The following is a 16,310-nucleotide window of genomic DNA, read 5'->3' as shown; positions in this document are numbered from 1 at the left end:
TTTTTTTCTCAAACCTTTCCCATCCAAAATGACACAAGAGTGCCAGATGTAAACCAATTTTTATAATATTTAAAAAGACGCCCAAAAGATTTAGAATTCGAAAATCAAACTTCCAACCTAACAAATTTCATTCATAGGGAAAAGCGCAGTTTTTTTTTTCCTTTTTCTTTGTTCAGCTTTCAAAAAACCAAATGCTTGTTTTTCCTTCCTTGGAGAAGAATTTCCTTCACGATGAGTCGGCTTTTCTATCAAAATATCACAAAATCAATGCTAAATTGTCCGCACCTATTTGATATAACTACTTGCCCCCTTTGATCGAGCTTCGCGATCGATAATGATTACGTAGAAATTGTTATAAACAGTGTGAAGATATGATGAACGCGTAGTTACAAAATAACGGATAATAACGAGGTTCACGCTCCTGTTTTTATTCCCAGCCTGAACAAGCATATACATTATAATTGTAACCTTCCATATTGCGATGTGATAAATTTTCTTTTGCTTTTTATTTTTACATTACTGTTTTTCTCTTGTATTATCATCGTTTAAATATGTTCACTTACACCTCAAGATACAGACAAATAATTACAGGATCACCGTTATACAACTTTGAGATACGGAATTCAAATGATTGAGAATCGAATCGAAGAGATTTTAGGAAAAAAAAACAACACAAAATCAGACATTAGTATTAAAATTTTATCACTTTTTCGAAACTGATCTTGTAATGATAGAAAAATTGATTTTTCTTTCGCACAAATCTTGCAGTATCGCAGGCTCGATAACATAAAAAGTTTCGCCAATTGTTTATTTCTACAGGAAATAAAGACAGCTAAATTTATAAAATTACTCCATCTCCTATAATCTGCGAATTCGAAATCACGAGAATTGTTTCGTATTTGCATATTTTGCGGAAACTAGAGCACAAAAAAAAGTTACCAAGAAAACGCTAGCGAAAAGAATTTCCTCAAACGAGGAATATTTTCACGTTCTACAAATAACACGATGAGAACGAAGACATGTATCGAGAACGAAAATATCTTGTCGCGACATCTGGCGGCAAAATGATGCGTTACTCTTACTGGGCCATATTTAGTTCTAAGCGAACTTTTTTGTCGGATTTTTTCCGGTATTCCGATTGCTTGCGAAATAACTAAAGCTTCACAGCTTGCACTCAGTTTTCCGTACTCTCGTATTAGCTTAATTGACCTAAAACACTTTGCTGATAGCTAAGTTCTGGCCGCCATATTGCCTGGCCACTCCCCCATTTTCGTTAGCAAAAAGCATGGTTACGTATCATTACAGCTGCGCAAGTATTACATAATCGGGGTCCGATCTCGTTGCACTTTGTTCCAGTTGTCGTTATAATTCCATCGCCTAAACTCTAAGTAATTGCAAATTTAAATTGCATTATTACCTCGATTGCAATATGCCGCAGAAGCGGTGTGCGTAAATATACTTAAATGCAATTTAGCACTTCTAATGAAATTCGCAGGAACGAATAAGCTCGTATATTATACGATATATATGGGAGTAAACTCTGATCCCAGAGCAACCGCGTTTGTGTAATCCAAGGCATAAAGCGAAGTAACTAGTTTTACAAGCTAATTGCCCGTTAATATCACGCGCGCATTGCCGGGCAATTAATTAACGCGGTTAATAACATATTTTAGACGATGAATTGTTTCGCCGAGAAAATTTCCCCGGAAAACGTATCCTAGAATTAAGCATCTTGAAATCAAGCGCGACAGAAAAATCAGAAAGAACTTTTTGTACATTGAGAAAAATCACGTTTCTTGTAGTTGCTAAAAAATTCTGATAAAATAACTATCGTTATAAGATTATAACGCTTTAAATATTTATCGAATTATATAGAAGAAGTAAAAAAAAAAAAAATGTATTCAGTTCGATTACAGTAATCAATCCAAAAATTTCTAACTATATAGCAAAGTTGAAATTGTTTGTTCTTCGTAAACTTTATTTTTTCGTACAAATAAGAACCTAACGTCAATTCGTTGCTCCATCAATATAAAATCATCGTAACAATTACAAGATAATTTTAAAAAATTGATCATAATTAAAAAAGAACCGATTTACATTTTCTACCTGTGAAATAACAGTTACAAAAATTGGAAATTTCACTCGTGTGATCAAAAAAAAATAAAAAAATAAAAATAAAAAAGAGGTTTGGAAAATTTTCCGTCGAGTCGTTCCTGCGTCGTGGTTAAATTTTCCGCGAGTATAACCGCGAACAACGGGCATGATTTGAGGAGATGATTAAATGTATAAGACGACGAATTGATTGCCGTGTTACACACGAACGTATAACGTGAAACGCATCAGTTGTGAGGATGCAGGCGATAGATCGAGGCCGAGATATCGTTGCCTTATACGTTTCTAGGTGTGCGTAGACACACAGTAGGTACAAGATAGAGAAGAGCCTCACAGGGCGTATATTATACATTTTACGCGATGGTGATTAACTGCGGTTCGTGAACCGTTGGTTAACGATGCAAACAGCCCAGCCCATCCGACCATGGAGAGCGTGTTTCTTCACGACTGCACTGCAGCATCCAGCATCCAATAGATGTAATTACGAAGCATTTGCAATCCGCCAAGGGTCTTCGGTCTATATATTTTCATCCCGTTCCCCCGGTTTCACATATTCTCACAGGAATTCAAACGAGCGAGAAAACGAAGAAGAACTGCTATGGAATAAAAAAATAGAAAAGGATAATATATCGAGAAAATCATCGTCGACAAGACCGTCGATTTGAAAAAAAAAAAAAGATATACTTATTCCTCATCAGCGGAAATAATCGTCAATCTTTAAATACCTTCCCAATTACGTATGACAAATTTGGTGAAAAAAATTTGTACAAAAAAAAATCTAATAAATGTCACGAAGCTTGTGTATATAGCCGTCATTCTTTCACCGGAATATATTCCATCGAGTGTGTGTTTGATTTATTAATTAATATAAGTTGCTCAATTAAGGAGTTTTAGCGGGATTCGTGGTGCTGCAAATATCGCAGTGTAGATTATGAAACACAAGAGACTAGGAAAAGTAATTTAAATTTGGATTGGAAATAGTCCCGAGACTTGAGCTTGCAGTCGACTCGAAAATTTCTTGAGAAAAAATTTATCCACGTCACGGTTGAAGCGGCGAAAATAATTATCGTCTAAAACCGGCTGCAAATCAGGTAGGCATTAAATGCGTTTTCCTTTCAACGAGGCGCGTTACGCGCTGCTCGCCAGTGGACCGTTGAAGCGCAACAATTTCCTATATATACATAGGTGTATAGGTATAAACATACATGTAAACTAATCAAGCTACCCGAGGCGTAGTTATAAATGTTTTCGTGTTAAATAGAATGGCAACCGAGGGCATAAATCACCCCGGAATAGGACAAGGCCTTCTTCTGTGTGTCGCTTACTCAGAACTTCATTTATGTTTTCTTTTTCCTTTATTGTTTTCTTCAAATTTTTTCACTCCAATTCCTTGTTTTTTCCGTTACAGCTCTGAGAGCTGCTTGAAAAACACCGAAGACAAAGAAAAATTTTACGACACGTTACATGTTGAAAAAAAAAAAATTGTACAATAATCGTAGAGATTGATCGACCGCTTTTATCCTGTCGATGAAAAGCATGAAAAAAATATTGTTGATACCTATTTAATAAACGTGCAAAAGTGACAGGTATTTTTACAATTCATCTATAAAAATCTTCAGAACAAACCGCAAAAAATGTTTCAAAGTTCGTTCGATTTATCCTTACAAAATGTAGTTTAAAAGAAAAAAATTTCAAACAGATGATTTGTCGGGAATTGTTTGAATTTACCTCATGACGCTCACGTTTACTGCAAAATGTGACTAAAACAATTTCTGCGAATGGCCGCATAACTATAAAATGATCATATAAGAAAGGGAGTAGGAAAAGCGTAAAACGAATGATTTAAATTTGTTATCAGATTACTTTCAAAGTGAATGAAAATTAACGAAGAAACGTATTCTAGATGATTGTATCTGTACGAAATTTTGCAATAATACAAACTGCGGTTGATATCTTGGTGAAATGTTTTATGCATCAACAAAATTCCAACTCTTTAACATCAGCCTACAATTTTCTCTTGATCTTGTACAGTTTGTTTAATACACTTTACGTATCAACGTTAGGGTACAGAAATAGAGATTCGGTAGTAAGTATAATAACATTTAAACCTATAATATATACCTACCACCGCCTACAGCCGACGTTCCGTGAATGATTTCTTAAACTTCCGCGAAACGTCAGTCGTCACTCCCGGATGCATACTTAAAATTTTAATTTTTTTTTTTTTTTTTTTTACTTCTCTACATCTTGTTAAATTTAGACCTGACTAATTTTCACCCACATACATTGATTAACGTCATCGCAGAACGTAGAAATTGGCTCAAAGGCAAGGTCCAAATCGTTAATGTATTATTGTACCATAATATTTTAATGGTGCTGTTCAACCACTAAAAAGCTCCGTGTCAACGTATCGCCTTACCGCAGGCAACCGGTTTCATTGACCAAAATTGCGCCTTACCAAAAGCAATTAGTTTCACGTGACTAAAATTGCGCCTTACTACAAGCATATTGCGCCTCACCGCAGGCAACCGTACACACGGGATCATGGTGCGCCTTACTGCAGACAACCGAATCTACGTACACGTCTGATTGCGGCGAATGGTTGGGCGATTGCGAATATTAGTTTAAATCGCTGGAAGAATTTTAAAACATCGTACATTATACGTGAAGGACAGTCAATAATTTTTTTGGTATTAAAAAAATTATCACGTAGTTGGACGACAGTTTCAAAAAATTTAAAGCAATGTCAGTACAATCGGAAGCAAATACTAACGGAGATGGTAAAAAAAAAACGTGAGATTTCAGTCCCCCTGCGATTTTACCACAACGCACACGAAAAGCTCAACTTCAAGAGTTTTTCAGTTCAGATCGAGCATTCTTCTGATTCACCTGTAACGCTTTTCAAACGTTTACAACCGTCATTAGCTTCATCCCGACGTTAATTTTTGTAGAAACTATTCGCTCACGCTATTGTCAGATAAAAATATTCCCGAACCTCAGGCAATTTAATCTCTCAACGATACTTTCTCAGCTATTTTAAATCACCCGGCAACGCTCCCGTTTTTCTCGATATTTACAGTACGCATAGATGATAGGAGATAACATACTTTTTGACGGTACATATAAATTTACTAAACTAAATGTTAAAACTCATCCCAATAGCTTGAAAAAATTTTGCCTGTTTTCGTGCAATTTATTTTTCAATTTATTTACAATACTTTCAAAAAGTACGAACAGCGATCTGATAAATTTTTTGCGATTAAACAACGATCTATTTACTCATCGCATAAAAGCAGGAGAGAAATGAATTACAGCTTTTAAAGATTTTCTACAAAATCACAATCATAATCATAATTGAAAAATAATGAGTATCGGAATTGACATCGAATTATTCAATTCTCTTGAAATTTCCTACAATGTCAATCGAAAGAATCACTCACGTCGCGTCGTAGACTGTATTTTCCTTGCAATTACTGAGCGGGCGATTATTGCTCGATCCTCTGGCAATTGTTTTGAAAATACTTCCTCGATTACCGTATCTAATAATTGACCGTAAAAACATGACTTTTGAATCCACAATTTGATATTTATCGTTGAGATCGTTTTCCGGCATGCGAATGCACCTCGATTTGACGCTACGTAAGTTTGAAGTACGTTACTGCTCGCAATTATTCATCGCTATAGAAATAATTAATGAATATTTACTTTTATTATCACCGTTTGAGAGTCGAGTTAAAACATGTATGTGGAGTTATAAGATTGTACTTTTTTTGAAAAACATAATTTCACATTACCTACGCATTTTCGTGCGCTGAATTATGAATTTTGATTAGTGACCGATCATTATTCGGATTTTATACATTATAGATGAAAGTTATACTGCGTGTGTGATTAAAAAAAACAAAAAATAACATTTAAGACTGTGATTATAAATGTCACGAAATCCGGCGTTGAATACTTTTTAGAAAAAGTGATGTTTTATTATGAATATAATTTTACAAAATATCGTAAAACGGTTTAAAAATGCATAAAAGTGTAAAACTTTTTAGATATATAATATATGTTTTCATAAGTATCGTATAATATTTCATTGTCGGAATGACTAGTTTACACAAATTTTGCACCTGCGCGAATCCGGTGAAAAGACGGAATAAAAACCAAATAAATATGTCGTATGTTTTGCGTGAATTTCTGCGGCACGGTGAAGAATATTACAAGCCAAAGGAAAGACGTTAACGAAAAGAAAAAAATTTGAAAATTTTGAAACATGTAATACTAGAAATCCTCCAAGTTCACAGCATCGTCAATGTCCCATCTTCCTTTCCTCGGGAGTCTGCGAAATGAGAGAAAAATGTTACTTGTTTTTTTTTCTCTGTCTCTCTCTTAACAATCGCGTACTTATAGATCTGAATTATAAAAAAAATTACAAATTTAAATCAGGTAAAAGTACCAACCATATCCGCGAAATGATTGATGCCCATTTTAAAAGTGGTAATTCCCTTCTCGAAATCGGCGTTATGCTTAGCAATTTTTTCCTTACTCTCGAGATAAATTGTCATCCTCTTTTTCTCCTCCTCAACGGTCTCGTATTTCTTGTTGTGTTTTGCCTGCGTAAAATTGTTTACCGTTAATCGATGTCAGGCTATAGGTCAACCTCTATTCGCAGATAACGGTACTAATTAACATCGTAAATTCGAATCTAAGAGAAAAAAAAAATCCCGCCGTTTCCATACATATTTATACACTCGGTGCAGCAATGTTTATAATCAAACGACTTTATTAGAAGCTAATTAATTATACCTACGATGATACGATGTAATACACGATACGTTCTAAGATTACTTTTGATTCTTACATTATTCAACGCGTTGGCAGAAATTTTTACGCAGCATGTTTTGGATTTACTGTTAAAAATTCAAATTCACTTACTGTTGTGTTAGAATATTTTCCTACAAAAAATTATAGCTGTGTTTATCTTAATATAACCGTAAAAATAAAACGCTCGACAGAAATTCCAAATCGTTTATTTCCTCACTCTATGACAGTACGTCACCTCGTGACAATTTAAAAATAAACAACAGAACTGTTATTTTACCTTCAGAAGAAAATATTACGAGTATAGAAATTTTTGGTGTTTGTCCCAAGTGATTAAACGCGTCAAGGACGTAAAATTAGTTTACATTTTTCTAAAACGCCTGAATTCGCATAGAATACCTTACAATAAACCAGGCTCTTGGAACTGTACCACCTCCACATCAATTCAGGTATTATATTTTGCAAACTCTGTCAAGCTGTCAAACGATCAAGATAATCAATAAACACCGTCGATATCATCACGAACGATCAAATCCATATAATCAACAGATAATTTGACGTCAGTACCTGATATCTGAGTTACATATTTAGGAATATTGTGACAAATGCTTTAACGTTTGCTCTAATTACCAGAAACGTCTACGCTTGCAACATTCTATAAACCGTATCAATCAACGGTTATAGTCCGTAAGAAATGACGACAGATAAGATAAAGGCGCGGTATCCGAGAGTGGAAAATTAGTTACTGGGAATAGATAACTTGGGAATTACTTTTAGGCATAATTTATTATTAACATATTCATTGTGTCGATCCACGAACAGTACAGTTTATTGTAAACAAACAACAACAAACAAGTACGTGACATTGTCTTCGTCGAATTGTCTATAGCGCCAAACACCTTCGAAGATACCTACAACCTATCGTCCAAAATTTCGATTCAATATTGTAACAACTAGGCTTTCTCCGATGGAAGAAATTATCGCATTTGTACCCTAAGCGATACACCGTGTAAGGGAACCTGGAGGAAATTAGCTGTATCCATGACAATGGGTTTCAAGTCCGGCGACGGCGTGAATCGGTACTTGGACAGCAAACTGACGATGCCAACCTTCGTTTGAAGTAAACCAAACCTCATACCTGCCGCGAAAATATAAAGAAAATTACGTTTCAACCTAGTTCGAGATACTCGTCGATAAGACGAGAGTAAACTAAACACGTACCGATGCAATTCCTGGGACCCTCGCCAAATGGCAAATAAGCGTACGGGTGCCTCTTGGCGATATTCTCCTCGTTGAAACGTTCCGGATCGAATTTTTCCGGTTCCGGATATAAATCGGGGTCCGAATGAAGTCCCAGAACCGGAATTAGTATCCCGGTACCTTTCTCGACGCGGAGTCCAGTTTCGGGAAGCTCAATATCTTCCTCGCACTCTCGGTTGAGCATCGGGATAACCGGATACTTTCTCAGAGTTTCTGCGAATTTTTAAGATCGAGTCTTATTATCCGATACTCAGTCTCTGGACTAACTCAAGAAAAGTACAAGTACCGATTTCCTTCGTTCTGCGACATGTCGTATTCCATAAAAAAAAAAAAAAAATCATTAGATCCGTATTTTTTCAAAGTTCCAATTCGGCCGTTTGAGGAGTAACTTTAACCTCGTAAATCGTAAAAGAAACGATTTTGGAAGTACATTTTAGAATTGGTTTCACCCTTTCAACGGTCGAATTGGCAGGTGAAAAAAAACACGGCTGTCTTGTTTTTCTATGTACTACAACATATCGAAGAATGAATCAAATCGGCGAGGTACACCTCGGGTTACTTTTCTTGTAATCAATTTCCGACTAGCCGAATATTCGTTTAATGATATGGACGAACCGGAGACTACTTTGTGAAGATAGGGCATCGCCTTGATACTCTCGTAAGTCACACCCCTGTATTCTTCGAGGACTTGATTTATCTCTTCGGCCAATCGATCTTGAATATCGAGATTCAGCGCCATTTCGTATAGGCAAAAGGTAATCGTCGACGAGGAGGTATCGAAGCCGCCGATCCAAAAGACGAAAGCTTGCGCGGCTCCTTGAAGGAGCGTAATTTTCTGATCGTCAAGCTCTAGATTGGGATTGAAAAAAGATGTTGAGATCGATGAAATAAATTATCATCATTTGTCAAATATAACATAGCGGTGTTTTGGTGAATCGCAGAAATACGATAAAGAAAAGTCAATCGATCAATCATCACCTTTCGCTGGCACCGATGATTTATCATCGTCATTTCGAACGTAACCCTTGTTCATCAGCTGTATAACAGAGTCCAAAAAGTCCTTTCGAACAATGTTATTTGCCGTTCGATACTCGACTGCTTCTCTGAAGGCGCGAATAAAGAATTTACTGATGGTCTCGTCAATGATAGGAATTTTAAAAAACTGTAATACGGATGGTAGCAGGAAGCCCAATATCCGTTTGACCAGTCGTGGTTCAAATATCTTTCGACCCATCGTCCTAAATTCGGCGTCCGGATTCTCAAGGCTGTTGCAATTGATGCCGAAAGCTACGGAAGCGATAACGTCGGTTGTGAACCTGGAACCGGGTGAACCAAGAATCGTTAATAACTCCCGATAAAGTAATGCTCCTGATGAATGTGTCCTTAGAAATGATCAACAGACCTTGCCATGAGTTCTTTGACCTCGATAATTTCAGACTTCCTCGCACTTTGCTCAACCGACGCGGCAAGTATCACAGAAGTTTCCTTAACTGTGAAGAACATCTGCTTCATCTTGCTTGCGGTGAATGTCGGAGTGAACTTGGTTCTCAGATACTTCCATTTGGCACCAGGCAGCGCAAACAGATGTCCCGACAACGGGTCAATCTTTTCATTGCAATATACACCGCGATCATGAAAATGCGCGAACTCCTTGGTAAGTACAAAACGTATGAGATCGGGTTTGGCAATGATCAGAGCGGGCGAAGTCAACGTGTAGATACCAATCACCGGATTTTTTTTATACTCCGAATATACATCGGCGATCATTTCACCTGTAACGCAAACGCAAAATTTTTTCTCAATTTGGAAATTCAATTCGTCTCCCAAATGACCAAAAAAAAAAAAATCAGAGTGATAAATTCAAAGATCGCCATACCCATTGAACGTTGCCCTCTGGTAACGGGCCCCAAGCTGCCAAAAGGAATGGCCGGCTTGGGATGAGGGATGTTTTTCGAACTCCAGTAGTTGAAAGCCACATATTTCACGTAGAGATACAAACCGAATACAATGCTGACTACTATGCAACTAAATTCGATGAGATAGTTCCCAAAAATCGCCATATTTTCGATATTTTAGAATACAATTATTCACAATAACTGGCCTTGATTGCTTTTTCGGTGATAATTAAATATTCACCCACGACTAAAGAAAATTCACTTCACTGCAGACTACGAGGCACTTGTTTCTACCTTGAAGTACTTCATCAGCGAATAGTATTGTGCAACTTGAACGTCAAGTGGGTATAACTCCAATGCACAAAATGCAACCTAGGTTTCGTCAAGAAGATATACTGTATACTGTACACCATTCGAGTGTCCGTTTAAGCACTCAACCAGACCTTTGAGCCGTGCCAGATCTCCAAGGCGAACAAACTACGGACTGATATCTGATGCTACCCGTATATGCGTTGCCCATTACCTCCCACTTTTTCTCCTCAAAAGAATACCCAGCATGAGTTGTACCATTCGCAATCAAAGTACCGCTGTCCTCCCACCTTAGAGCGTGCTAAGTAAATCCATTTCTATCCTGCAGACACAACGATGACTGCGCAATGTTCACCGATGCGAGCAACACGAGTAAGACCTCTGTTCTCCATCTTTGTCAAAAAGCTGTACTTCGAAACCTTTCATCACTCTACGATACTGAAATAAGGTTCGTCATAGCGCAGCGGGCGTAATTCAGCGAAGACTACGATGTCAAACTGACATCTCTACATCTAAAATCATCACTGATTTATTTCAATTTTTTCCAATTCCACCAACATCTGCAGGTTTATCGTACGAATTGTCGAATCTATCGAAAGATTGTGAACCATTCTACACAGCCAAATGATTGTTCATTCTCAACGCATGGACCCAATTCTAAGATGTTCATTCTATTTATCGTCGATCTCATATTCGATAAGTTATTCTAAATTTTAAAACGTTGATCTCTGCAAATTCGGGTTCAATAACCAAATTTTTCTGTATAGGAATGACCTCTGCATAAAAACGATACCCGCTCGTGAAAGATATGGCGTCGATTAATCAGTGACAAATATCACGATTGGCAAAAAATCTGCCATGCTTATTCGGTAGATCGATACGTTGTATTCGTTGTATGTACAGTGACTTTCATCAATACCTTCCCGTTCCAACTAACTTGTTTGCGGTCCGAAACAAGATGCGAGTTCAATTCTATACGGATTATACATATAACCATGATATCTCATGCTCGTATATCAGCTGCATTACATAATTCGTACAGATGCGAAGTCGCATTTTGATTCACAATCAGACCGCAAACAAGTTAGCCGGAAATCGAAGGCTTTAATGAACGTTACCGTACGTACCTAACGTTTCACCATGACGTGCAAATAATTCTCGATAACTGCAAAAGTTATCAGTGCGTTGTCCAATGGCAGGATAGTATTTTACCTCTGAGGTAATCGAACATCCAGCGTAATCATGCGTTGCGAGTTTTAGACAAGCGATAATATCGTAATTTTGACTCTCTAGAATCGTTCTTAAATCATTTGCGCGACTGAAGAGAAAGGAACACGTTTCCCGAGAGAAGCTACTGCAACTTTTTTTTTTTTTTCCCCCCACCTCTCTCAAGGTAATCAAGTGTCCCATTAGACTCAAGAACTGTGAATAATCGCGCGGAAGTCGCCGAGTTCACACGGTGTTGTAAATCATAAAATTACGTATATATCTACACATTATTTTATTAAGACGTCTGGCAAAAGTTACCGCATGTGTTTTATACAAACACTCCTCGTTCTCGTTTATTCAGGCACTTATATCAACGAACGGTTTGACCACCATAATTGGGTCAAGAACAACATAATCAAAGCGTTGATTGGCTATGTGAACGAAGTACTATCGTAACCTGTTTTGACATTGATCGACTTTTTCTGCCCAGACTGAGTATTCACGAACGGATTCTGAATCAATGTTTGGAACTACTTGAGAAAAAGATCAACGTTAGAATCCACTGTAAAACACTGAAAAAATTCGCTGAGATAAGTTACGTTTGATGCTGTTACTAAAAAATTCTAGTACAACGTCTATCGTTTCACTTGGGGTTTAAATATTGTTGATGTTGCAAAAAAAAAATAATAATAATAATGATAATAATAATTGTGATTCAAGTAGCTATTTAGTATCATTATCATTGTCGATACCAAATTTTCTAGATATAATTATATCTCAAATCTGTTTGGCAATTCCCTACATTTTTTAAGATGAAGAAGGCCTTGACATCAACTTTGTAACTATGTTGCTTCAACTCGCACGTAAAAAACATCGTTACAGTCAATCCGTCTTACGTAGATATGGGACAAGAATATCATCAAGAGCTGAATGTTTTGAGATTACTTTTAAATCTGAATAATCTTTGACTTGAATTGATGAATTTTGTAAAAGGAAAAGAGTTTGTTTATTACCGTTCATTTTATTTACAGCAAAATAGTATTTGTCGGCCAATTTTTATTTAGATATTATATCTTTAATAAAATTTTTACACAACTATCCCGAAATGAATCTTTGATACTCTCAAAATGCTTTTCAACAAATTAGAAGTACATTCATTTTATTTCACGACAATTTTGCATCGCATAAACGTGTTCGTGATTACAATTGATTGAATAATTCACCCGAATTTATTTAGGAACAAAATGAGCTTGTAAAATTCATAAAAATTGCAGACAAGTAATACAAGTTTTTGACATTGAGAAATGAGAATAGAACAACGTAAGTTCTCCAAAAGTTATGAAACTCGATTAACCTAAATCATACAGCTTTTAAGCATTTTTTTCAATGAATCCTCGTAGCTGACTTGAATCAATCATAAGACGAAAATTACAAGTAAAAAGAAGGAATAATCAAGCTCGTTTAAACCGCAAACATAGATTCTACATATCATGCGGTTCACGTTCCGGAGGAATTCAATTATCGATCTGTATTTATAAACATGTCAGTTGTATGGCTGTATGTAATATGCGTTGAACATTGTGCAATGAGTCACCGCATACTGTGAACAACATTACCACACGACAATTTGTCATAATGACAAATCTGACTCGATAATGATGCTATCACGCTTTGTTCGACCATAATATCACTCTATGCACGCCTTCGATACAGACTTTGGAGTTTAGATCTGGACAATGCAATCACTATAATAAGTAAGCAAGAACACAAAGCAAAGCTGACAAATGAGTACATATCATATGCTATGAGACATTACGTGAGTTTTATTATTGATACGATATTTCCGTAAAATTTCTAATTCACTACAGTTGTTGTTGCGACAATGTAGCTTTTTCAGTTCGAGTTCAATAATTTTAGAGTTATTTGTACCATTTTTTTATTTATACCGATTTTTGTGGTAAAAAAATTTCCACCCGTATATTATACAATCGTTATTATACAATACGTACAACAATTAAAAATTTTTATGGATAAGATATTTGGCCACCGAACATCGAACGATTATCTAATGTAGAGAGCTGCAGTTCAATTAAAATCAAATTAGACCAAAGCGATAAGAATAACGATGAAGTTATTGTGATTTCTAGGGTAAGCAGTACGGACTGTGTATTTTCTTATTTTTACTATGATTTTGAAGACACTAGGATTGCACAATATGAGTATACTTCGTTTTATTACAGTTGCATGAATTTTAAACATTTCCAAAATTGTTGAATCCAGTTTCGACATCAATGATAATTTATACAATTTTAATGGCAGTTCCGGTTGCGTAAAAAAGGAACTTTTCAGCGTTATCAACGTATCGGCGACGGAATAAATTCGAAGAATAGAATGACCGTTTCATATACGTATTATCCTTCTGTTTTTTTTTTTTTTTTCCTCCAAATTTTTCCATCAAAGCTTTTGTTCTTTACTATCGATTACGCGATAAATTGTTGTAAACGGAGTGAATGCAAAGACTTTGTAGTTAGATCTGGATGTAATAATATGCACATGCACACGACTAAACCGTATCAGCGCATCTTTAAATATAAACTCGTAATAGCCTTGTGCATAATTCGAAACTGACATGAATACAACGGCGATAAATACAATCTCTAAACAGCGATAATTTCCAAGCTGATTCCATCTGCATGAAAAGCAACAACATTCGGACTCGAGAATAATTTATTCTTCATCTCATCGAGTTTGGTGAGATTTTCGAAATTATCCCACAGCAGAAAGTCAATTCTTTTTAACATTGCCTAAAGGTATTTCAACGCAGATCTGACAATTCTCTATCGACAAAACATAAAAACCTGTTACCACCGAGTAAATATTGAATAAACAAATACTGCGAATTTTCACAAGGTTGTGAGAATCAAAAAGAACTGCGAGTAAAAAGTCGCATGGACGACAAACTGCAGTTCATGTTGAAATTTATTAAATTGTGCAAACATTAAAGAAGGCAATTTACATTTCTACAAATGACAATAATCTTCAGTCTATCTCTTGGTAGACAGTGTTATACATTAGTGTTTATAAATAAGCAGTTTATTTCATGTACATCTTTTTCTTTGCGGTTCGATTTTTTAAATCTTTAAATATTGAAGCCGCTAAAGTTGTATATTATATTGTCGACATCAAAATTTCGATGTTATTTTTAACAATTTCTCACACATCGTACCTAACTTTCAATTTTTACGGACAAAATAAACTTAGTGAATACACTTGCAGAGATCCTAAATATTCGCTAACACTCTCTGTTCCCGTATCGGACATGTGATTATATTTGAAAATCGAACAATATTTTGCTGCACCGACGTGTTGATAATAGAATTTTACGGAAGAATTTAAAGTAAATTCTACCTGGGAAAATTTTCTTGACCATTACTCTACAGGTAAGTGATCCGGTAACTTCTTTATCGACGGTAGTCATTTAACACACAATCTCATGGGACACACAAAATCCGTTTAGAGTAACCGCCTTTAAAATTCTTCAGTCAACGTCATAGATGAATTTAGTATTCACATTACTAATATCTCAAAGTAATTTTAAATCTCACGTGGATGAATCGCGTCGACTAGCTCACCTTGAAGGCATTCCATTCGTCGAGATCAAGGCCAGGCATGGATATCGCCGAATTGGCGGCTCCTACTTGAGATTCGTTGACTGACGACTGCGCACTCATGTTTACGTTTGCGTCTTTTCGATCTGGCGATCTTAAACTCAGCGACACAAATGAGCTGTCAATGCGCTCCGCGACTCGTTTTATAAAACCGTGACACAGGATGCGTAATACGCAGTTTGTACTTTCTTGCGCGCGGTGCACTCAATGCGCATCTAGGTGCAAATATTTTCTTTGTTTAATCGAACAATTTTTTGTTCCTGGCTGAGGTCCAGCTGATCGGTCTATTACGCACCTATTACGCGCAACAATTGCGTATGTGTCATGGACGCAGTTCCCACACGGACTACGTGACTGCTGACCGTCGAGCAGCATTTTCGTCCAGAAAATTGTTACACTTTTGTCCAATATCATAAGCATAAATCATATAGAAACAAGACGGCTAGCGTCACAGAAGAAGATAGTTCAAGTAGTTAGGTACTGTCGTCCCCAAACTCGGAGCCACGCGGTATTAAGTACACGCTCAAAAGACGCATCCGATTCCCTTGATCAATCTACGTACGAATAGCAGGGTAGCGACAATTTTGCACACGTTAAACTCCCGGATTTTTACAGTCAAAAAATGCAGGATTGCCTGAAGGTTTCCTACGAAAATTAGGTAATGTTGGGCAGCTCTTAGGACCGAAAGCTGCAGAAGTTGTGCACCTTGAATATATAAAAAATCTAAAAAACATGTAGTATTGCTTCGTTTCACAGAAATAATTGGAAATTGCACGATACCATTTCTGAAAGTTAGCTTGACTGAATTTACGAAGCATAAGTGAAGTTTGAAAACAATTTATAAAAAGAGTACGTTTTTCCCTGTGTTCCATCGTAATTCTCTGACTTTTCCCAGTAGACGGAATTCCTTGACTGTTCCCGACTTTCCCGGTATTCCCGATCTATCCCCACCCTGACTCGATCACTGGACCACTCGACTTCTCAACCACTCAATCTCTGGATCGATCGTCACTCGGACACTAGGTTACTCCATCACTGGATC

At 36.5% G+C, this 16,310-nt stretch overlaps 2 protein-coding genes across 2 annotated transcripts; both read right to left on the bottom strand.

The window, feature by feature from the left end:
• Positions 1-6,067: 6,067 nt before the first annotated feature.
• On the bottom strand, positions 6,068-15,593 carry LOC124222666 (protein CTLA-2-alpha-like). Its single transcript, XM_046633871.2, has 3 exons — positions 15,233-15,593; positions 6,567-6,719; positions 6,068-6,445 (listed from the first exon to the last, which is right to left on the bottom strand). Exons 1-3 carry the CDS (start codon positions 15,329-15,331, stop codon positions 6,416-6,418), a joined length of 282 nt encoding a protein of 93 aa, XP_046489827.1. The 5' UTR covers positions 15,332-15,593; the 3' UTR covers positions 6,068-6,415.
• On the bottom strand, positions 7,121-11,351 carry LOC124222664 (probable cytochrome P450 6a14). Its single transcript, XM_046633868.2, has 6 exons — positions 10,064-11,351; positions 9,590-9,959; positions 9,166-9,503; positions 8,803-9,036; positions 8,149-8,400; positions 7,121-8,065 (listed from the first exon to the last, which is right to left on the bottom strand). The coding sequence occupies exons 1-6, from the start codon at positions 10,245-10,247 to the stop codon at positions 7,905-7,907; spliced, it is 1,539 nt and encodes a 512-aa protein (XP_046489824.1). The 5' UTR covers positions 10,248-11,351; the 3' UTR covers positions 7,121-7,904.
• Positions 15,594-16,310: the final 717 nt, after the last annotated feature.

The sequence above is a fragment of the Neodiprion pinetum genome, chromosome 7 (genome assembly GCF_021155775.2).
Source record: "Neodiprion pinetum isolate iyNeoPine1 chromosome 7, iyNeoPine1.2, whole genome shotgun sequence".
Taxonomy (NCBI): Eukaryota; Metazoa; Arthropoda; class Insecta; order Hymenoptera; family Diprionidae; genus Neodiprion; species Neodiprion pinetum.
The sequence above is the reverse complement of the archived record's forward strand: the minus strand, read 5'-3'. Positions and strand labels throughout refer to the sequence as shown.